Source organism: Parasteatoda tepidariorum, chromosome X2 (assembly GCF_043381705.1).
Source record: "Parasteatoda tepidariorum isolate YZ-2023 chromosome X2, CAS_Ptep_4.0, whole genome shotgun sequence".
Classification (NCBI taxonomy): domain Eukaryota; kingdom Metazoa; phylum Arthropoda; class Arachnida; order Araneae; family Theridiidae; genus Parasteatoda; species Parasteatoda tepidariorum.
This window is the reverse complement of record NC_092215.1, coordinates 3552988-3576530: the sequence shown is the minus strand read 5'-3', so window position 1 is coordinate 3576530 and position 23543 is coordinate 3552988. Positions and strand designations below refer to the sequence as shown.

At 31.5% G+C, this 23543-nt stretch overlaps 1 protein-coding gene across 1 annotated transcript; it reads right to left on the bottom strand.

Annotated features, from left to right (window-relative positions):
* Nucleotides 1–354: 354 nt before the first annotated feature.
* LOC122268912 (uncharacterized) lies at nucleotides 355–13037 on the bottom strand. Its single transcript, XM_071188306.1, has 2 exons — nucleotides 12903–13037; nucleotides 355–999 (listed from the first exon to the last, which is right to left on the bottom strand). The coding sequence occupies exons 1-2, from the start codon at nucleotides 13035–13037 to the stop codon at nucleotides 355–357; spliced, it is 780 nt and encodes a 259-aa protein (XP_071044407.1).
* Nucleotides 13038–23543: the final 10506 nt, after the last annotated feature.

Sequence of the window (23543 nt, the reverse complement as noted above, 5' to 3'; positions counted from 1 at the left end):
CAAATACATGTCAAAAAAGAAAACTTAATTCTTTTTCTACTTCAATAGAAAAGGTATCAATAAAAGATTTCTTACCTTGTTCTTCTACCCGGGCGGTTCGTACCTGAATAAGTCTTAGAAGAAATGACCACATACTCAAGAATGGTTAAAAGGTGTATATTAACGAAACAACACTACATAAAACAACACGCTCTCTCGTTCGCCAGTAACACAACAACTCTTAAAATATTGTCGTTCTTAGAGTTCTATATCCAGTGGCGCCATCTAGTATGTCCTCTGGCACGGAAAATGGTATTCTGTTTTTAACACTCCCCTTTTTGAGTTTTGGGGCATGTTGAACCGAATCTCAATACTTCATTGTCCAAATCTGGAGGATGGGCGAACAACACGTCCAACTCTGGTAGTAGCAGGAGTGGAATCAGGAATGTCCGATGATGGTCCTTCTGGCTCATCTTTGGAAGTCTCTGGCAGCTGGTCTTCGCTGTTGAGATTCTCCTCGTCCATTTCTAATGGGCAGAGATTTTGAATTTGTCTGATCAGAATTCCTGATTTGGTCTTAATTTTGGCTCTTCTGATCAGTCCATCTTTACTTGTGTAAACTGAGAGTATTCTTCCCAAGGGCCAATGTATTCTTTTGAGATTATCATTCCAAATCAAGAAGATATCTCCAACTTTAGGATGGTATGTTGGTTTTCGAACTGTCAGTCTATGATGTAGGTGACTCAGATATTCACTACGGAATCTTGCTCGTAAATCTGTCATCAGTCTTCTTCTATACACAAGTCTTTTGTTTAATTCCGTCTTGTCAGTAAGCTTTAATCTATCCAAGTTCGTAGTACTATTAGTGCTAGTGTCTTCCAGGAATAAATCAGGTGTTAAAGGACATAAATCATCAGGATCATCGCTAACATATGTTAAAGGTCTTGAATTGAGTTGGCGTTCACAATCACACAAAACAGTTTCATTTTCCGGGTAATTCAAGGATGTATGACCTAGGACCTTCCTCAAAATTCTTTTCAAAAGTCCTATTAACCTCTCAAAAAATCCTCCTCATCATGGAGCAGTCGGAGGTAGGAATCTCCATAAAATTGGAGAAAAGGTTGTCTTTAGTCTTTCTAGGTTGATATTCTTCAGAGAGTTGTTAGTTACAATAAAATTAGTCCCATTGTTGGAGTAGATAATTGACGGACGTCCTCTACGTGCGACAAATCTTCTTAGGGCAAGTATGAAATTATCTGTTGAAAGTGATGTCAATAGTTCTAAGTGTATTGCCCTATAAATCGCCCAGGTGAAAATTGCGATCCACACTTTCTTGTTGTCTTTCGTAAGCAATGGTCCAGCAACATCCACTCCTATAACTTAAGAAATTGAGGCATTTTTTACTCTATCCACTGGGAGTATTCCTTCTGGTATTTCAGGTCTTTTCACATTAAATCGTTGACAAGTTATGCAGGTTTTCATTACCTTTTTTACAGTTCTTCTAGCTTTTAATATCCAGTAATCTTCTCTCAGAGCTACCATTAAAGATTGTACTCTAGAATGTGCTCTAGATTGTACTCTAGTCTGTGTAAAATAAGGCTCTTAACAACATGATGATCAGATGGTAAAATAATTGGAACTTTAAAGTTTTCATTGTCTTCTCGCATAATGATTTTTGTTTTAATTCTCACAAGTTCATTAGAGTCTGTAAATATCAACAGGAATATCAGACTCATACTCAAGAATGGTTAACAGGTGTATATTAACGAAGCAACACTACATAAAGCAACACGCTCTCTCGTTCGCCAGTAACACAACTACTCTTAAAAAATTGTCGTTCTTAGAGTTCTATATCCAGTGGCGCCATCTAGTATGTCCTCTGGCAAGGAAAATGGCATTCTGTTTTTAACACATATACTGATTTTTAAAACAATGTAATGAGAGGAATGTAGCTATAAGCATTTTTTCTTGTTTGCTTCTTCTATCTCAGTTTCCCATCTCTAAATAAAGGCCATCCCTAAATTTTTTGTACGCAAGACGAAGAATAATAAAAAATATAAGTTACTACATTTTTTGTTACTACATATTGTTTAATCATTTTTGCATTTCTTTTTCATGGTCATTTATTGAAATAATGGGTAATAAAAGGGAGCAGTTCGGAAAAATAAGTTAAAATTATTTGCAGTAAGGATATAGTGAACTCCCGGTTGGTTATAGTGAACCGAAATTTTGGTCCCTTGAGGGTTCACCCTAACGGGGTTTGACTGTATTATTGAAAAGGTTCCACTATTATTTTTCTCTCTTTTCTGAATCACTTTTAGGCCTGCACTTGGTTCGAGCTGAGCCTTTTATATAGTTGGTGAAATTAACCGAAAATCAAATTTTAGCTATATACCGATCAACAGTTTTTTAAAATATTTTGCAGAAACCCCGGGGTAGTTGACATCTCTGGTGCGCATGGATTATCTTTAATACCTTAGGTTCATATCAAAATAACTTTTCTAGCACTTTTTAAGCCTTGAGCTATTTATATATAAGAAAAAAATAAGTAGGGGAAAGTGGGGTCAATTGTAACATTTTTTACTCAACTATTTTTAACTAACAAAAAATCCATTATTATTAATCGACAGACGAGTAAAGTAGATTATCCTCTACTAGAGAAAAAAAAAACCTTATTTGTAATGCTATTATATTAGTTATTAGCAATTTTTGACAGTCGTGCACTTGTTACAATTGTCCCCACTTACGGGGTCATATGTGACAGTTCATAAATTTAACTAAAACATAGTTAATTATACATATTATCATAGTTGTGATATACTTTTTATTGATCCAAATAGTAGTGATATTTTAGGAGTAAAAGTAATAATGAGCAGACACCTAAAGGGTTACACTTTTAACTTTAAGGGGTTAAAAATTTTAATTTATGCTGTGAAAGGTGACAAATAAAATAATGCACATGCAACATAATATAAATGATATAGGAAACTATTGGTGGTTCTTAAAGAGTTAAGTAATGGTCTGTAAACAAACGATTATTTATTTTCAGCTGTTACAATCGTCCCTTTACTTATAGTTACAATCGCCCCCAAGACGCCATTTCAGCTTCATTTGTTAGAAACAATGCTAGTTAATTAACAAAGCTAATCTTCTTTTTTTTGAAATGTTAATTAAAGTGTCCACTTACATATTCGGTTAATAATTTTTTTTGTTTAAACAAAATTACTTCGTTACAATATAATATTCTAATACCAAAAAAAGTACTTACGTAGCGTGAAAATATCTTTTGTGATGTAACGCGTTCAAAAGTACAATAAAATGGTTGCCAGCAGGGGTGTACATGTAGATTTATTAAATACACCTTGTGAGTCACCTAGGAACCAAATCTAGAACCCGATACTCGAAATTTTTGTTCTGTTACAATCGTACCCTGTTACAATTGACCCCACTCTCCCCTACTTTTGAATTGCATCAGGTCTTAAAGGGATATTCAATTAAGATATATTTATTCATTTTTACATGAGTTAGTTTGTTATTTTAAACCATTTTTCGTGAATTAGCTCCCTTAACTTTTAAATTCAGCTAATTTTAATTTGAGAAATACTTGGAAATTATCAAAAGTTTGCGATTTTGCAAAGGGTTTAATACTCTTTTATTCTTTATTTTTTTACTCTTTTACTAGATATGAAGTACGTCGAAAATTGCGGAGAAAATTTATTCCCAACCACTGAAATAATAGTAATTCGCATTTGAAGGTGTAGCTAAAAGGATAAATTAGCTATTATCCTAATGGCTAATTTAAATATTAGTACGTGATTCTTGTTAACTCTCGGCTACTGGGTCATTCTCATTACGTCCGTTGACAGACCATCAAAGATTTATACCAATCAGATTCGAAAAATTAGTTGTGTTTGAAACTATTTTCTTTACCAAATTAACATTAAGTAGTTTCCAGAAATCGAATTTTTTTAGGTAGCATATTACACTACAAACTACGAAAAAAGTAGCGACTACAGTAGTTTCGCTACTTGTAACGCTCTACTTCCGACCACTGGAGAATACAATATAAAATCTTTGTTTATTTCGACAGCAATTTAAGAACCTTGCAATGAGTTAAATGAAACAGAGGGACATTTTATATATAAATTAAAATTATTCATGCTTCGTAGTGAAAAAAATCACTCGAACCAAATTTAGCGTTCATCTAAGCAACCTACACCATTAATTTTTAATTTTATGAATTTAATCTGAATCATTCCGAGATTGAATAAAATAACAATATCAAACTATGCGGAGAGAAGTTTTTAACTTCTGCCCAAATTGACAAAAAATGTATAGTTGTTTTAATCATTTATTCCACACTTATTTATATATTTTGGATTACCACCAGAAACCTCACTTTTTTTATTTGGTATTATTATTATTTTTTTTTAACGAAAATACATAAAATCATGCAGAAGGTATCTAGTCATTCATTTAAATCTTCTGCAGATTTGGAAAACTTTTGGTTTAAAAATTAATTTTACTTTATTTTTAACTAAAAGTTCACTAGCGTAAGTAATATCCATGTGAAAATGTTTTATTATGTAAAAGCAAATTCCTTAAGCGTAATAATGTTATAAGAAAAAAATTAAATCACTTTTAAAACTAATCATTACGAGTGAAGAATTGAAAATATTTTGCTCTTATTTATTCGAAGAAATTGCAAATTGAGATTAATTCTATGAATGCAAAATAATATGTGTAAAAAATTAAACTGCTCGTAACTAATAGAAAATGCTCTTAAAATTGTTGCCGAAAGAATTTTACAACGGATGTTCTAGTCATAAATATGGCGAAAATCAATATTTTATGAGATAATAATTAAAGTTTTATTTTATTTAAGACAATTTATCGCTCTTATAAGACATAAATAAAAACTAAGCAAAACTTAGGAAAAGCTATCTTGAAGGAAAAAAAATTATTACTATTTATGGCTAAAATATTGCGTTGCCCTGAAGCACTTCTATTCACCAAGAATGTACCATCTGAAGTTGTATTTGCTTTCTCAGGAGTGCAAAATGCGTCAGAATATGAAAAAAAAAAAATCAAAGTTTAACTATCAGTTTACCTTTCAATATCATAGACATCTGGGCTTAGAGCTTGATATACATTTTGAATCATGCTAAACATGATTAGTAGTTATTTAACTCGAGGAAACAAAATTAAATACATATTTTAATTTCTAATCTAGGGTGCAGCTTGAACCTTTGCTAATTTGCAGTCTTCAAGCACCGAAAGAAAAAGTATGGTCAAAACTACCTGAATATGGTAAATTACCATGCTCCATGGGGATACGAAAAATCTCGGTGGTTTTACTGAAGTGCTTCGGTAATGATTTTGAACAATGATTATGTACAATAAAATAAGGTTTTATAATATGTGATAAAATAGGGTAAATGTGGCAAAATTTTGTAATTTTATCATTATATCTTAGAACATAGCATAAAAACCATCTATTCTGTTTAAATTTAATTATCAGTTTTGTATTTTTCACTAAATGGGAAGTAATAAGAGCTATTATTTGGAAAACTATAATTTCCGGTAAACCATTACCATATGAACGAAAAAATTACTAATCGAATGATTTAAATACCGTATATTTTATTTTTATTAACCAGAATTATTATTATTCTGTTTTTTACCATTGTCATTACAGTGCGGTAATTTTATAAGAATTTTTATTTCCCTGGAAGTTTTCCGAGACGGAAATGGGTAATTTATCTGTAGGAAGTATTTATGTGGTGTAGTTTTCCTGGCTTAAGCTTCACTTTAATGGTATAATAATTGTAATAATTTAAATTTATTAACTAAGAATTTATTTTTAGAGCTTATATTTTACAATACTAAAAATTAAAGTATTGCTAAAAATATTTTCACAAAAAGAGTAAAAGTTAGCAGCTGTAATATATTTCACTTGTAAAATAATACACCTACAATAATAAACATTATAATTTCATCTCCGTCCATCGCTAACTATTAGTTCCAATATTGAAACATTTTTAACAGATTTCATAATGAAACAAAATTTTTTTGTACAGCATTTGTTGGCCTTATTTAGAAGTATAAAGAAAAAAAAAACATTGCTTTCCAATTACAGTTAAATTTTGTGCACAATTTTTAGTTAAAATCAAATACGTAAAGAACGAGATCTTCTTACTCAAGATGTTATGTTAACCTAAAATAACTTCTAGAAAACGTCGTGGTAGCGGAAACAAAATGCTATCCCCTACACTTAATCACAAATTTACTATTACCATCAATACCATCCAACATTTGAAATTTCAAGGAAATCTTTTTCCCGCTATAGTGAACTTAATTAGAAATTTTTGAAACAAATTGAATTTTTATAAAATTTTTATTAGAATTAAAAATATGACCATTTGGCTAACCTTTATTATATTCTTTAGAAATAAGTTGTGGAAAATATTCATTTAATTCTGATTTATTAAAATATTTATCTTTATCTTTACTACCACTTTGAAAAAAATTTTTGAAACTGCAAAAGTTTCATAATAGTTGAAAGGTATGATAGCCATTTTTAATTTTTTTTGTCGTTTATCACAATTTAACTATAAGACTTTCAATTGTAATAAATTACAAGTTTTATAAAAATAATGTCTAGAAAGAGCAATAAGATAAGTATGCGTAATAAACTTTCAATTACTCTGAGGTGACAAAAGTCATGGGAACCTCTTAAAATCGTATAGGCTCTCATCTAGCTCCACGAAGTGCAGAAACTAGACATGGCATGGACTCAACAAGTAGTAGGGAGTTTGCAGGAATATTCAGCAATGCAGCCTCAATAGGTGTCGTAATAGTGTTGCGGGCACAGGATTTTGCGCTCGAACTGACCACTCAATTTTGTCCCATAAATGTTCGATGGGATGCATGTCGGTCTACCTATAGGTAGTCAAATTACTCACAAGAATTGTCCGAATGTTCTTCAAACCAATCGTGAACCATCAAGACCCGGTGACAAGGAGCATTGTTACCCATAAAAATTCCATCACTGTTTTGGTCCCTAAGTAGCTGAGCATAACCATTTCCAGCAATTGGACTCAGTCTATCCAACGCCTCCCATAACTGAAAGCCTCTACACGGTTTCTTATAGGTAGTCCGATCAGACCACTATGAAGCTAAATCAGTTTACGAAAGAGTCATGTAACAGAAAATCTGGTAAAAATAAGAAAATGGTAGCAAATATATGTCTAAAAATGTTTGTAATTTATGAATTTGATTGGTCTGTCATATTTTCTTGTCTACCGCAACAGATTCAAATCTCAAATGTATGTGATAAATTTCTCTCATTTACTTTTAAAATGGAATTTGGGTTCACAACTGGTTTACTTTTTTAATAGCCTGCGCAGACTACTTATAAAAAACTACGTGAAACCTTTCTGGTGTGATTGTTTATCCCATGAATCGTGACTCAGTTTTCCAGTCGTCTAGGGTCCAGTGATGTGATGTAGTTAGTAAAGGCATTCGAGTTGGTGTTCTGCTTCTAAATGCCATTGAAGCTAAATAACAACGTACGCGTCCATTTCATGACCTGCTTTGTTGCTTGCGGTTATTTTATGCAATGTTAATTATCTGTTACGACCATCATCAGAGATGCCAACTGCTCCGGACACGCCAAACTAATTAAAAAAACGGTAAGAAACTACAAAGTAAATTTTGCCAATATTTGACTACTTTTGCTTGCTTTTTAAAACGTATAGCATGACGTAAGTGCTGCAAAGTGGTGAATGATATAAGCCTACGAATTATTTAGAAATAGTGGTGGATAAAAGTTTACAAAATTGAATTCATTATACCAAGAAACACAATTGATAAACTATCACTTTAAAATATATATTTGCTGTCCGGAGCAAGTTGGCATCTCTGCGTCATTCAGTGCAGATGGTCGGCCACTACGTTGTTCATGGTGGGAGGTTATGACTGAAATTAGGTACTCTCGGCCCACTATTGACACTGTAGATCAAAGAATATTGAATTCTCTCACAATTTCTTAATGTTCCCTAGCTCCAACTACCATTTCTTGTTCAAAGTTTGTTAATTCTCGTCTTGCTGTCATAATTACATCAGAAATATTCTCAGATGAATAACACAAATCAATGTCCTACCAGTGCACTACCCATATATATAGATTTTATAAGTGATAATACTGCCATCTGTATATTTGCATATTGCTATACCATGACATTTGTCGCCTCAATGTACACTGTTATATAAAAAATATATGTAAGTAATTTGCTCTACGTAAGTATAATATTTTTTTTCTGTTTAAAATGGACAGTTTCGTTACGGATAAAATAAGTATTAACTATTACATAAGTTTAAAATCCTTGTACCAAAATACTTGTTTTAAATTTATTAACCTAAAATAATTTAGCCCTTTTTTTAATACATTAAGCTTAAATGCATACTGCTTTTTGCCGGTCACATATAAATTTTAAGATACTTTATTTAATTACATATGTTAGCATGTGATTGGAATTTTTTTAACTATCCACTCTTAAAAACTATTTTTTTCTTTTATTTTTTAAAAGTTTCTAAAGAAGAGCTATATCTATTTAATAATTTTTGCTTGTCAAAACAATATCCTTTTTTGAAAACTATGAAAAATGTTAAAATTTGTTGTTGAATGTTTAAAATATCATTTTAAACATGTTTATACTTCTTCCCATTTCATTTCTGTGATTGGTTTCTAACCATTTGTTAATAAACTTTTAAGAGTTGAGTTTTATGATTTGAATATTGATTGATATGGGTTAGTTTAAAAACTTGAAGATGTTGTCAATCACTAAAGATGTTGTCATGGATTTCTAAATAGAGAATCAGTTACTAATTAAAAAATGATGAATCATCAAAGAAATAAAAAACTTCTATTATTTGACTAAATATTTGAAACTTCAAGAAATTTTAATTAGAAAAGCTAACCTAATTATGAAATTACTATAGCTTAAAAAATTTTACAAGCTGTGTTTTATTATTCAAGAAAAAGAAAATGATAATTATAAATAAAAATGTATTTTAATAAAAAATAAAGTAGTTGCCAATTAGTGCCAATTTTCCACAACGTTTGTTCAAAATACTTGAAGTGATAGGGAAATAATAATAAAAGTAGACAAGTTAATTTACAATTTAGCCACCTCTTAAGCACTGCAACGCATCATTTACACGTTTAATTACTCATATTTAGAGATGACCAAAGTCATTTTAATTTAAACTAAGAAACTAGCGTTAATGCTACCATAAATATTTTGAAACCACCATTTAGTGATATATCAGGGTAAAATTCTCATACAGAAAAGACTTATTTGAAAAACTTCTGTATTGATGGAGCGCTGAAGACACCCAAAACACATTTCTTAAGGGTCAGCTAGGAGAGCAATATAAATCTCTCGAATTAGCGTCTCAGCTGCAAATACTAGTTAAATGACAAGAATCTTCCAACGTCTACGTGGTTTGTTCCGTCGACTGCAACTCTAGCATAAATATTTTTAAGCTACCATTTTAACGTTTAGTGATATGTCAGGATAAAATTCTCAAACAGATATATTTGTTTGTAGAACTTCTGTACTGATGGAACGCTGAAGACATTTGAAACACATTTTTTAAGGGTCAGCTATGAAAGCAATGGAAAACTATCTCTTCCGAATTAGCGTCTCAGCTGCAAATGTTAGTTAAATGACAAGAATCTTCCAACGTCTACGTGGCTTTCTCCGTAGCTGATGTGAAGCATGAATTGCAATTTCAGATAACTTAGTTGATCATTCGTTGTAAAAGTTTCAAGAATAAAAATTCTTTGTCTTTTTCCGTATATTCTCCAAGCTGCCTGTCTCTCATGGAACGGTCTTTGCTTTCCTACCCCACAATGCGTAATAAAATCTGTTTGCTTTAGCAAGTTCAATTAACCTTTATAGTTATGAACATAAGTTTTGTTATACTCTGTATATTCTCTCATTTTGCACCCCCTTTTGAACCATTTCACAGAGCCCTGAAACACATTAAGCTGAAGCCTGAAGATAGACTAGAAAATTTAAGTTTTCAGTTAGTGGCCGGTAGACTCTAATAATTTAGTAGGCCCTATTCCTCAAACCTATTGAATCGGTTACCGATATCGATAAGTCCTTTTCATTAAATAGCCACTTTTTTGCAAATTTATTTTAACTTCGATTAAATTATGTTTTTTTTAAAAAAAATTCTTACTGGAAATATTCTACTTTATTTCAATAACTTTTATTTACTTTATTACACAATTTACTTTATTTAAATAAAAAATTTCTTTTCAATACTGCACAATTTTTCTCAAAAAATAATGTTAAAAACAAAATGATTAAATATTCCTATGCAGCTTTTGTTTAAAAAGTTGATTCCACTAATAGTGATGTAAGTCTTCAGCGGGGAAATTTTCTTTTGCAAGAATAATTCTTTTTATAATTGGCAACATATGTAGAAAACTGTTTTCGTCCTCTTTCCGGTTTCTATCAGCGTGTGATGATTAGAGAGTATGTTTTCTAAATCCAAAAGGTCTGAAAGACTCACCGCAGTTTAATGAATGCATAACGGAAAGGATTTAAGTCTATGCACCCACCAGTTGCCATAATTCAAAGTCATCAGTCTATGCAAAACCTGAATGGAAAGTAATTACATCGTTCTACAGCGAATGAGTCAAATTTTTTGGATGCAATAGTTGCTGATCACTATCAATTACTTAGTTACTCATTATTTATTTGAGTTCTAAATTCTATTGATTTATTGAAGTTTAATAAAATTTGCTTGTGAGTCTTACGTAAAATTGACCTATTTCTTCTGAAAGAAGTATCTTTTTTTCTAACCCATTCTGGACTACTGTTATAGTGATTTAATTCATAGTGATACAAGAATTTATAATGATTTAAAAATACTGTTATAAAAAAAGTTGTAAAGCATTTAAGCTTCAACATATCTGCAACTTATCTGGCTAATACTTGTAATTCAAAAGTAATCAGTATATGCAATACCTGAAGGAAAAGTAATTGCATCGTACTACGGTGAATGAGTGTATTATATTAATATAGAGGTGACACTTTGAACACATTTCATACTGACAACTTTTCCAAATGAAAAAATAAGGCTCCTATATTCTCAGAGCTGACCTATCAAGCAATATTGGAGCAAACAAGTTCGCAAGTTAACGTTTTGTTATTGCAGAGATGCCAACTGCGCCGGACTCGAAAAGATAATTTAAAAAACGGTAAATAACTACAAAGTAAATTTCGCAAATAGTTGACAATCTTTGCTTGCTTTTAAAAATGTAAAGCATGTAATAAGCAGAGATGCCAACTGCTCCGGACACGCCAAAATAATTAAAAAAAAGGTAAGAAACTACAAAGTAAATTTTGCCAATATTTGACTATTTTTGCTTGCTTTTAAAGAGGCACAGCATGACTTAAGTACTATAAAGTGGTGAATTCTACAAGCCTACGAATTATTTAGAAATAGCGGTGGATAAAAATCTACTAAATTGAATTTATTAAACCAAGAATCACAATTGATAAATTACATACCTGCCAACTCTTCCGGATTTTCCGGAAGATTTTATTTTCATATTTAAAGTGGTTGCAATACTCAGGTTATTCCAATTAATTTTTTGAATTATAATGATAATTATAAATGAGTCTGACCACCACTAGATATAAATAATTACAATAAATATATGAAAGCATAATTATCCTTGCTTAAGCGAATTTCAATGGGATCAAAATATACATATATTTTTGAATCAAATTGATTTTCATTTATTGTTTTATAACCGCTCTGAAAATCCATTCTCGGAAGGAGTGAAAGTTGGCAGGTATGAAACTGCCATTTTAAAATATATATTTGCGGTCCGGAGCAATTTGGCATCTCTGAATAAGTACTATAAAGTGTTGAATTATATAAGCCTACGCATTGTTAAGAAATAGTGGTGGATTAAAATCTACTAAATCGAACTTATTAAACCAGGAATTACAATTAATAAACTACCACTTGAAAATATTTATTCGCTGTGCTTATGTTAGCTCTTTGCTCCAACAATAAATGATAAGTCGGCTTGTCTAATTCAGGGGCTCTATGATAAAAAAAAAACCTATACAGCTGTCATAGATTAAAATTTAAAAAAAGTGGTAGGCAAGATTTTATAAAAGTTGGAGCAAACTAGTCACTATAGCAATAACCTCAATAAAAAAAAATTAATGACGAACGATTTTGATTCTGATTACATGTATTCTAATCAAGAAATCCAAATATAGCATTAATTACTGGAACAAATACACGAAATCGAAAACTGGTGTGTTAAATGGAAAATAGCAGTAAACGCAGATAAATCTCAAATCCTAATTATACAAAAAAGCAGAATAAAAATATTACCACAGTGCAAACCAAAATGTTCAATATCCAAATACCCAGAGTCAAAAAGGTAAACTACTTCGGCCTCATAATAAATAGCAAGCTCATCTGGAACGACCTTATCAAAAATATAAAAAAGCAAATACAGCAACAATAGTAATACAACCACTCATTTACAACCAGAATATGTCATAAAAACTAAGAAAACAGCTCTATACATCGATGATCAGACCAATTCTAACATATGCCTCACCTGCCTGGCCAACCATACTGAAATACCTCAAGCAGAAGCTCAATCAATGCTAAACAAAATACTAAGAAAAATCACCTGTGTCAGATGGTTCATCAGAAATGCAAATATTCATAAATTAAATGCAGATTTCTTCGACGAGGTTAAAAAATGTAATGCAACTAACTTTAACCAGATATTTAACTTTGAAACCTGCAATAAAGATATAAAATACAGACCAATAGCCGCTCACTTTACATCCGACGCCTCATATTACAATCATCAAAACAAATAAAAGCTTTAACAAATATCTTATCACAGATCCACCTATAACATCAGCTTCAACAGCAAGTTCTATCAAGCGTTTTCCCATGTTGACCATCAACCAGCAGTCAAAACTCATGCCACACATAGTTTAGAGCAAGATGCCCGTTTCATTTTCATTATTTATTCAAGCAAAATGCTTTGATTCCCCCTAACAGCATCCAGATTGCCTGCTAACCTCAACGAAGTCAAGCAAAATGACAGATACTACACGATGAATGAGATAGGCTGTCTCATTCATCCCAGATCCAAAAGCAAGACAATTACATGTATTCTGATTCATTTATGTTTGCGGCAATCACGAATAGAAAATTTCTTTGATAAACAGCATTTCTGGACTATCCAATAAATATTAATATAATTAATGTATTATCGAGAATTCGAATGTCTTGTTTCTAAGATGAAATAATGAAGTTACCTGTCTTTTACTTTAAAAAACACTTAATGGGTAATAGGGCTGCTACGCGTTTTGTAAAATATTTTATAAAGTGTTTGACAATTAAAAATTAAAGCTTTCAGAATTTTTGATAAATGAACTTCAACAGGTGAGAGAAGCGGCGTTTCATATTTATTTTTGAATAATTTACATGCAGTGATGTAGAAAGTTATTTCAAATCAAATATACAAAGCAAAGAATCATATATTTAAACATAAACTTATAGATACCATTACAAGATATTTTAACACAAAATCGTCCTAAGTTTGAAGCTTCATTGCGTTAATAAAAAAAGTGGAGAAACACTTGCATTAAACACAATACATATTTTCTAGCATTATTTACCGCTTTTTTTTTATCGAAAAAAAAACACGTCCATATGATTTCAGCTGGAAAAATGGTACTTATTTTACCATTATGTTATGGTACAAACGAATTCCTTGTTTCTCCTAAATAAATGGTGAGAATTATTTTAGTTTAAAGTCTTCATAATTTTTTTTAAAAACTATGTGATTTTAAAATGGGAGACTGGGGAAATAGGAAAATATTTTATTCATTAAATATTTTAAATATTATTAATAGGAAATAATAGTCCTCCACCGAGGTTACTTTATCCCAATGCTTGATCCAGGAGTTCCCTTGTCTTCTGGATTGGGTTCAAAATTACAAGACAACGGAGTTGGACATTGAAACTAAGAACTGAGTCAACTGTTCAACACATATCATAAAATAAAATAACTTTTTTCATTTATTATGGCGAGTGTAGAAGTCATACACTCCGCTATAGATGATTTTGCCCAATGTACGTAACAATCAAACTCATTGAAGTAGTTAATCATAAATGATTACATCAAAATAAATTTTTTTTAAAAACTTAGTTCGACGAATGTACATATCATACGCATGGCTATAGATGACTTTTTCCTATGTATATACACAGATAATGCTCTGAATTGGTTAATCAAAAACAAGCTTCCTTTCTTTCAGTTTTAAGTTAGTTTCCTTTTACTTAAAAAGTTCAAAAATATCTATAACACACTAGTTAGGCGCATTGTAGCGTTCTAAAAATATCTAATTACTCAATCGCTATTTCATTAACACCTTAAATATTGTAAAGAACTCAAACATCCGGGTTATCAGCTTGCCGGTGGTAATAAAATTTATCCTCTAATATTTGTTCTTGGTTTAACTAGTTAACACCCAGCGCTTTCGTTTGAAGATAGCAGCTTTTGTTAAAAAGAAAAAAAAAATGGTTACACAATTATGTTAGATATTATACTCCACGGAAAAACCAGAAATATTTCTAATTTAGAACTGTAATTATTAAATTTGTTCACACATTTCTCTCTTTTGGCAGCTTTAAAATTCAGTCATAAATGGGTTAAGAAATGGATTATTAATGGGTTAATAATTCTCTAGCAGCTTTCTTTACTGGGGATTGAATGACCTTTTTATGGAGGTATATAACTCATAAATGCGTGATCAATAGTATGCATTATCTATCAGTAGCATTCCCTATCTAATTAGTGTATGCAAAGGAATACCATGTAAAATAATGCAAAAAGTAGTGACTAATAAAAAGCGAAAATCTGTTTTGAAAGAACCAACTTTCTCTAGTATATTTCTTTCAGTTTACTCTTTAACACGTTCACGCCGGGAAAAGTGAAAATACTGGTACGGGAAAAGAAAAAAAAACTGGTAGAAGAGCTATTTCAATATTAGATAATATTCGGGAGGAGTTAATCTATTCTCAACAATAACAATTCACTGTAAGGAAATTTATCACGGCGAAGAAGCAATTCAATATAAAAATTGCATCCGTTAAAAAAAATTGGTAGTTATGGATTTTTATTATTCAAGGAAAAAAACTAAAAAATGAAATTTATTGTTACCAGCTCCTGTGCGCTGCCAAGATGAGACAATCTAGCGTGACCCACCGGTGGGTGAATAATTTTTAATGTAAGTCATGGTAGTAGCAACAAATTAATGATTGAATGGATAAAAAAGGAATTGAGTTTCTACCAATTATTACACCCCGTTACCAATTATTAAGTGCCCGTGGTATACATGCGTATGCAATAAAATTAAAAAATGCTTTAAAAAAAAAGAGCGGAAAAAGTTAAGTTCTATTCTGACTTTTGCGAAGTACTCGTATTTAATCCAATTATATACGAGATTAATTAATATTTGGCGGTTTTCAAGGCAATAAACAAAATAATTTTTTTTACTGCCACTTTTATTTTTCTCTGTTTTTTCTTGTCTTTCTACAAAATTTTGCAACTGATCTAACTATGTTTTCAATTTCTTGTGGCGACTATCAATTGTTGAACTGTTATTACTATTTAATGAAATAATTTTGTTACCATTGCTATTTTTCAGGAAAGTAGTTGAGTTAAAACTTTTTGGTTCCTTCACGGGATAAAAAGATCTGAGCTCAAATCTAAGTGAATTGCTATAATATTCACGTGTTTTTTCCTTATATTTTAAAATAACAAGGACGGCAACTGCTCATCTTTCACCATGAATTTAAATAAATTGGTAGCGAATTAAAAAGTAAAACTTGTGGAATAATGATAACCACGCCCACTCATTAAATGAGTAACTATGAGGTAAATACAATAAAGTTGTGTTTGGTTCTTTGAATTTTTGATATGTAGTGGTGAAAAAATTACTTAAAATAAAAAATAATTAACTGAAAGTAACTTAAATTTTTTTACCACTAGAATTTTTTTTTTTACTAAGCGGAGCATGTTGGCATCTCTGAGATGGACGTTTAAGACACCTTATGGCCACCGGTTTGTTTTTAGAGATTATAACGATTTCAACGATTTCCATATTGTGTTCAAGTATAAGTGGGAATTTTTTTTCCCGCCATTGTTTAACCTTTTCGAGTCACATATGCATTTTCAGGGTGACAATAATCAGGGTAAAAAATGTAAAACTTGTACTCTTTTTTAAGCTGTTTACATGTGGGCGGGGTAATGATAGTTTGCTTTATTTAATTGACCACTACTTAGTTCGAATTAAAAATTGTATAGTTACACTTTTAACACACATGGATTGGATGTGTTAGATTTAACCCGTTTTTTCCCGAATTTATAAATTGAAATGATACAAAAAGTGGCTTTATGGAAACTGTGGTATAATATATTATCGAAATTAATTGTTTTTCTACTGTTAGGGCATTCGAAAAGTCTTCGATAGATATGAAAGTACTTGCTCCTTATAATTCTAGATCTAATCAGAAATAACTAAATCATTGTGGTACCTGTGAATCTTTTAATTCACCCAGATAATTGAAAATCCTGAAAAAAGTTTCCCGCCACAATGAATGTCTTTGAAAAAAGGAACAGTCCTAAATATATGACGCTGGGCGTTAACCGGTTAAAGTAAAAGCAAAAATAAATCTGTCAAATTAGCTATGCCCAAACTTAAGCTACCGCTCTTTATTTTTTACCATCCTGATTCCTTACGAATACATTTCATACCTGCCAACTCTTTTCTCTCTCTCGGTTTCTCCGGAAGATTTTAATTTTGTATTTAAAGTGGTACCGAAACTCATGTCATGTCATTAAAATTTTTGAATTATAATAATTCTCCAATAATGTCTGTAAATAAATACCAACGTATATTTTTCAAATCATGCCGGTATATAATTATCATATTTCTTGCAATACAAAATGTTTTTAATTTATCAAGCAAAAGAGCTTGACTTTTTTAAAAAAGTTACACTGCATTTTCAAATCAAGCTATTTCACTAATTATGTTTGAATACAATGTTTTTTTTTCATTTATCAAGGTTGCAAATAATGATTAATGTATCTATCTCCAATTATGTCTGTAAATAAGTACCTATGTATATTTTNGACCTCCTAGAATACAACAAAACAGAATCGATGAATCGGTTAGTGGCGCTTCGCGCCAAACGCCGAGATAACCCCAATATCCAGCATCCAGCAATACAAAATGTTTTTTAATTTATCAAGCAAAGAGCTTGACTTTTTAAAAAAAGTTACACTGCATTTTCAAATCAAGCTATTACACATTTCACTAATTATGTTTGAATACAATGTTTTTTTTTTCATTTATCAAGGTTGCAAATAATGATTAATGTATCTATCTCCAATTATGTCTGTAAATAAGTACCGACGTATATTTTGAAATCATGCCTGTATATAATAACCATCTTTAAATTGATTGTAGTACAAAATGTTTTAATTTATCAAGCAAAGCGCTTGACTTTTAGAAATAGCTACCATACTGTTGCTAAAATCAAAATGTCTTTAAATCAATATATATAATATTATTTCATGATGTATGGGATAGAGGACGCTGCGTGGCTCAGGTGCCCAGTTTTTGTGCAATAAAGAAAGAAGAAAGATAATTATAATAATAATTATAAATGAGTTTGACCACCACTACGTTTAAAGAATTACAACAAATATATAAAAGCATACTAACAGAGACGCCAACTGCTCCGGACATGCCAAACTAATTAAAAAAGCGGTAAATAACTACAAATTAAATTTCGCAAATATTTGACTATTTTTACTTGCTTTTTAAAAGGTATAGATAGCTTGATTAACGTACTAAAAAAAGGTAAATTAAATAAGCCAACGAAATATTTAGAAATAGTGGTAGATAAAAATCTACTAAATTGAATTTATTAAACCAAGAATCACAATTGATAAACTACCACTTTAAAATATATATTTGCTGTCCGGAGCAAGTTGGCATATCTGTACTAATCTAAACGATAGCGAATTTTAACCTAGTCAAAATATAAATATATTTTTGAGTAAGGTTGTTTTTCGGTAATTGTTTTACTACCACTTGGAAAATTCATTCTCAGAAAGAGTGAAAGTTGGCAGGTATGACATTTATGATTCACCCATCCCAAAAGGGTAGAGAAGTTCACAGCAGCACTGAAAGCGTATATATGCCGAGACGGAAAAGAGCAAAAACTGGTAAGAAAGGTATTTCGTTCTAGCATTTTATTCCAGAAACAATAGATTTTTGTAACTACCGAGATTTTTTTACAATTCTAGCATATATATAAAACTGCTTTATTCCTGTGAATAATTAGATATTGTTAAATAGCTTAAAAAAGAGAATAGGTACTCCTCCCGAAAACAGGTAAAAACTGAAATGGTTATACTACCAGCTTTTCCTTCTCGCTTTCACCCATGGTATTTATTAATGGAGGAAAATAACATTGAGTGGCCGCATCAATATGGACATGTTTAATGTAAAATAATACTTTTTGACTTTAATTTCAACATAAATAATCCATATTAGTTTTGAGTATACTTGCAGGATTTTTATTTCAAATTGGGTTGTGGTAAATGAAATGAGGCAAGGAATTATCAGTCTCAAATTTTGATGAATTTATAATAAAATAGTACGAATACCACTTTTTTACTTCCTATCCTGATTATAGTCACTTATCTGGTTCATCTCCTCAGCTCTTTAACCCCTTGGGGACGGGTGATTCAGAAAAGCATTCGTACAAAATCAGAATCAAGTTGCAATTAAATAAAAAACGGTAACTTAAATGCAGTCGTTACTAATTTGACAGACTTACTTTGCTTTTATTTTAATTATTGTTAGTTTAATCATATATATAATCAATGTTAATTCAAAGTATAATTAAATAGTTTTATTTTTAACAAAGTAATGGTGAATTAAATAAATCAAAAAATTATAACTCCGCCTACAAATAAACTGCTAAAGAAATACTTTGATTACCAGTTTTATCTTCTTACCCTGATTGATACGGTTTTTTGCTGTCACTTATTTGTGACAGTCGGCGCGAAAGGGTTAATAGAGATTGAACAGAGCTGCCAACTAAGAAATTTTAGCCCACAATATTTATAATGGTAATAAAGTAGCCAAAGGTTTTTGAAATTTTGGCAAACAATTAAAGTGATATCAATGTACTTTTCAGATCAACTTGCTTGGACGAGGAGGAATACTTATCTTGGAAGTACCAACACATACACTTAAATGCAGAGCTGCCAACAACTACGCCTTTTGCAAAATATTTTATTAAGTGGTAGAAAATTAAAAACTAAAGCTTACAACAATTTTGGTAACTTTAAAAGCTACAGAGTAGATACTTTACTTTTACTTTATTAATCCAAAACTGGGTGCCTGGGCCGCGCAGCGGCCCCTAACCCATCCATCATGAAGTATTTACAAGTTGAATTAAAATCATTTTGAAGTATGCAGCATTAAGGTAGCAGAACAGAAGATCAAGCAAATTTGCTTGATAAATTAAACATGAATTGATATTTAATATGAGTCATGATTTATAAAATAATCAGAAATTTTCATGAATATAAAAAGCACAATTGATATTGAAGTATTGAATGGGATTAAATTTGATGCAATCATAAGTTGTGTTTTAAAAGTGAATTAATTTAAAATATAAACAAGTACAATTGAAATTTTAGCATTGAATGGAGTTTAAATCTGATGCAGTCATAAGTTGTGATATAGATATGAATAGAATCAAGATATATACAAATACAATTGAGATTTTAGCATTGAATTGAGTTGGAATTACGTGATTTGTAAGACAAATGTGAAATGAAACAAAATCATGAAGTTTTGCATTTTCTTAGTGGTTTCCTTATCTAGTTAGTTTCCTTATCTAACGTGGCAATAAGCAGTATTAAATTTAGTGAATTTACCAGTTCATAAGTTCAGTAGAATAGAGTTCTATGTTGAGTGAAAACAAGTCAGAGGGAGACATTGTTCAGAAGTGGACATGATTGTTTGCAGTAGTTGGAAAACTTCTCTGTCTTTTAATAGTTCTTGTAGTTCTTTTAAAATTGAGACCAGTCTATGAGCTTTGCCTGCTTTTGAAGTGGGAACTATAGCTGGAGTGACACGATGGCCCCTCCTAGGGGGACGGAAGCTGCATCCCGTGTAGTTAGCAGTGTGTGCTTCCCCACAGTTACAGCATTTTGGAGGTATGTTGATGTCCTTATGGCACAAATAGGATCGGTGACCCGCGGCACATTTAACACATCTGGGAGGAGAACAGCAATTTCTTTGAGCGTGACCAAAACAGAGTAGATATAAAGTGGCTTTTTATATAAGCGTTCGAATCATTTACAAGTAATGGTGTGAAAAAGAAATCAAATTTATAAAAGAAAGAATAATGCATTAATCCCTTGGGGACGGGTGATTCATAGAAGCATTCTTATAAAATCAGGATTTAAACAAAAAGAAACAAAACGGTAGCTTAAATGTAGGCGTTGCTAATTTGACAGACTTACTTTGCTTTGACTTTAATTATTGATAGTTAAATCATATATATATTTTATATCCGTCGTTGAACAGTCGATCCAATTTTGGGTTTACCACTACTAATGTTCAACTCCGTAGCCTTGTAATTTTGAACTAGTCCAGAAGACACGGAAATTCCTGGATCAGTACCCCCAGAGGTATTGATTTGTTATGGAAACATGGAGGCCTTTGCAAATCGACAGATTTAACCTGCACCAGTCATCATTTACTACACGGGGAGTCTTCGGACGGCTGGGATCGAACTCACGAACACTTGGACATGGACCCAGTGCTTCTACCAACCAGGCTATCCCCGCCCAATGATATATACATTTTATTTTATAACCGTCGTTGAAAAGCCGACCAATTTTATGGGTTTACGACTACTGATGTTCAACTCCGTAGCCTTGTAATTTTAAACCCGATCCAGAAGACAAGGGAACTCCAGGATCGAGTATTGGGAGAAGTTTGCCTTCGCGGAGGACTTTTTGAGGGAGCTAACCCGCATTTGCGTTACATGGAGAGGAAGACCACGAGAATCTCCCATGGTTATCCTGACGGCAAGGGGACTCTAACCCATGATACCACTGAGGATATTTCACGTCTGCACTGCGGTTGGTGCAAGCCGGATGCGGAATTCGTATCGATTGGGATTCGAACCCGGTTCGCCTTGGTGGAAGGCAAACGCTCTATCCCCTGAGCCATCGCCTGTACCTGGTTGACCATTGGCAGTCGTGAACTCAGAATCGGGTCGGCTGTTCAACGCCGGTTATAGAATAGAAAAATATTGGTGAACTTTCATATTAAATTATTCTTATTGAAATCTCATTTTCTGGTAAGTATGTTTGCCCTTTATTTATTTTGTATTACAGCCTAAACTCCACATGTTATGGGGCTCTTAACACCTAGAGTTATGTTCCCTTTTTATTTTGGTTGATTTATACCAATATCTTGTTTTTTTTGGATAATGTTTTACTTGGTTTAAAAAAATGTCTTTATAAAAAAAGACACAGCTTTAGATGGTTAAAACACCCCTTTGTTTATAACAATGAAACTGTAATTGTAGAGGTTATTGTTTGTTATGACTTTCTGCTCGTGAATGTATGTGCTTGACAGAAAATTAGTTTAACTTCAAAAGAAAAATTTAATATCTTTTGAATAAGTCAGACAATTGTGTTTAAATAATAGTGTTATTTAAGTTTCTTACGAAAATTGATTTTTCCATATAAATAGATTTTTATTTGTTACCCAAGAAATGAAACTACAAAAACATTGTAGAACTATAATTTTATGAGTGGTACCAAAAAAATCACTCTGAATATTTTTCGATCTAATGATCGAATCATTCTAGGACTCAATGGTTCAAGAGGGTGACCTCAGTTACGCTTATTAGTTACCGCAGGCGCCATTTTAATCTATAAAAACTGTTACAGATATATACTTTCTCTAATTAAACATACCTTTTTTTTCGATAGATTGAGATTTCAGACCCCCAAGAAGTTGGCTGTAGCCGCAGTCTGGTCTCAATTGTATGGACAGGAGAGCAGTCTGCACCGCTTAGTGTTGATTTCATTATTATTATTATTTTGCGTATTTCACCGTCTCTCGAGAACTTTTCAAGCAAATTTTTCGATATAATTATAAAATTTGCTTATTCGAAGCTAATTCCATGCAAAAAAAAAGTAAATATTTATTATCAATAAAATAATAAATTATTTTATTTCATAATAGTCGTAAAAAATTTGAATTGTAAGAAATGCAATTTTTTACATCATTTTGAATTATGTAATTTTATACATCAAAATACAAAATTTGAGGAAAATGGAACGATTAATTTTTGAGAAACCGAATTTCAACAACTCTCCTGACCAAACAGTGGCATATTTCCCAATTGCGGCTTTCCCTATAGTTTGAGGGTTAGAAATCCGAACCCGTCGAAAAAAAAGACATGTTTATTCAGAGAAAGTACATTTTTGTATTTTATTTCGTAAATTAAGATATCGTCTGTACTAACTAATTAGTATATTTGAGGTGACCCTCTCAGACCATTAAGACAGACTTCTTATTCGTGAAGATCCGATTCAATCAAAAGTTATTCAGTGCGGTCCGTTCATTCCCCCCCCCCCCAGATTTTTTTTCTCTTTTGTTACAGTGATATTGCATTTGCACAATAAAATAATTTTGTTCAAACAAATATTGTTTGATATTTTGTGAAGTAGAAACCGAGATCTGTAAACATACATGACAGTTGTATTAAGAAGTAAGATGTTTACAATTTTAACACTAAATATACCAACCCTTAATATATACCTATTTCTACCCTAGCCGAACAAATGATCGGACTTTATGCTTTTTGATTGAATGTATGAAATATGAATGCCAGGAAGTAAATAAACTAAAAAACCTTCATTATAAATGTGGCTGGGAGTGCTTTATTGGCTCTTGGCATTTCCGGCAAAATTAAATTCCTACTACACTTTAGCATCCAAATAGAGTCTCGGTGCTGCCATCTAGTTTGGCGGAAACAAGACGCCCAAATTAACATGACCAACGGTATCTCACCCATTGTGGTGGTCCTGAAAGAGTGGATACCACCTCTGGAGAACGCACTAGGTCTGCTCATCGGCAAGACCAATTGTGCAGCTCATTGGAAATAAAAAGAAAAGAGAAAAAAAACCTTTATTATAATTAAACAAAATTTTAAATTGCCAAGTTCCATGGATTACAAACACAAAGTGTAAGAATTTTTAATTCATTCTTCCCGGATTTTTTTTTACATATACAGGGAGTTAGCATTTTACATTTTTCGCAAACATATTTCTTCTAATTATTATTATTTCTATAATTTTTAGTATTATTCTT

What these genes read in the sequence shown, in the direction of transcription:
- LOC122268912 (XM_071188306.1), bottom strand. Translation starts at nt 13,037, where the DNA reads ATGTGTGGCATGAGTTTTGACTGCTGGTTGATGGTCAACATGGGAAAA. An exon ending in TTTTATTTGTTTTGATGATT is followed by an intron (nt 1,000 to 12,902) that starts GTAATATGAGGC and finishes ATTTTGAGGAAG; the next exon opens with GTCCTAGGTCATACATCCTT.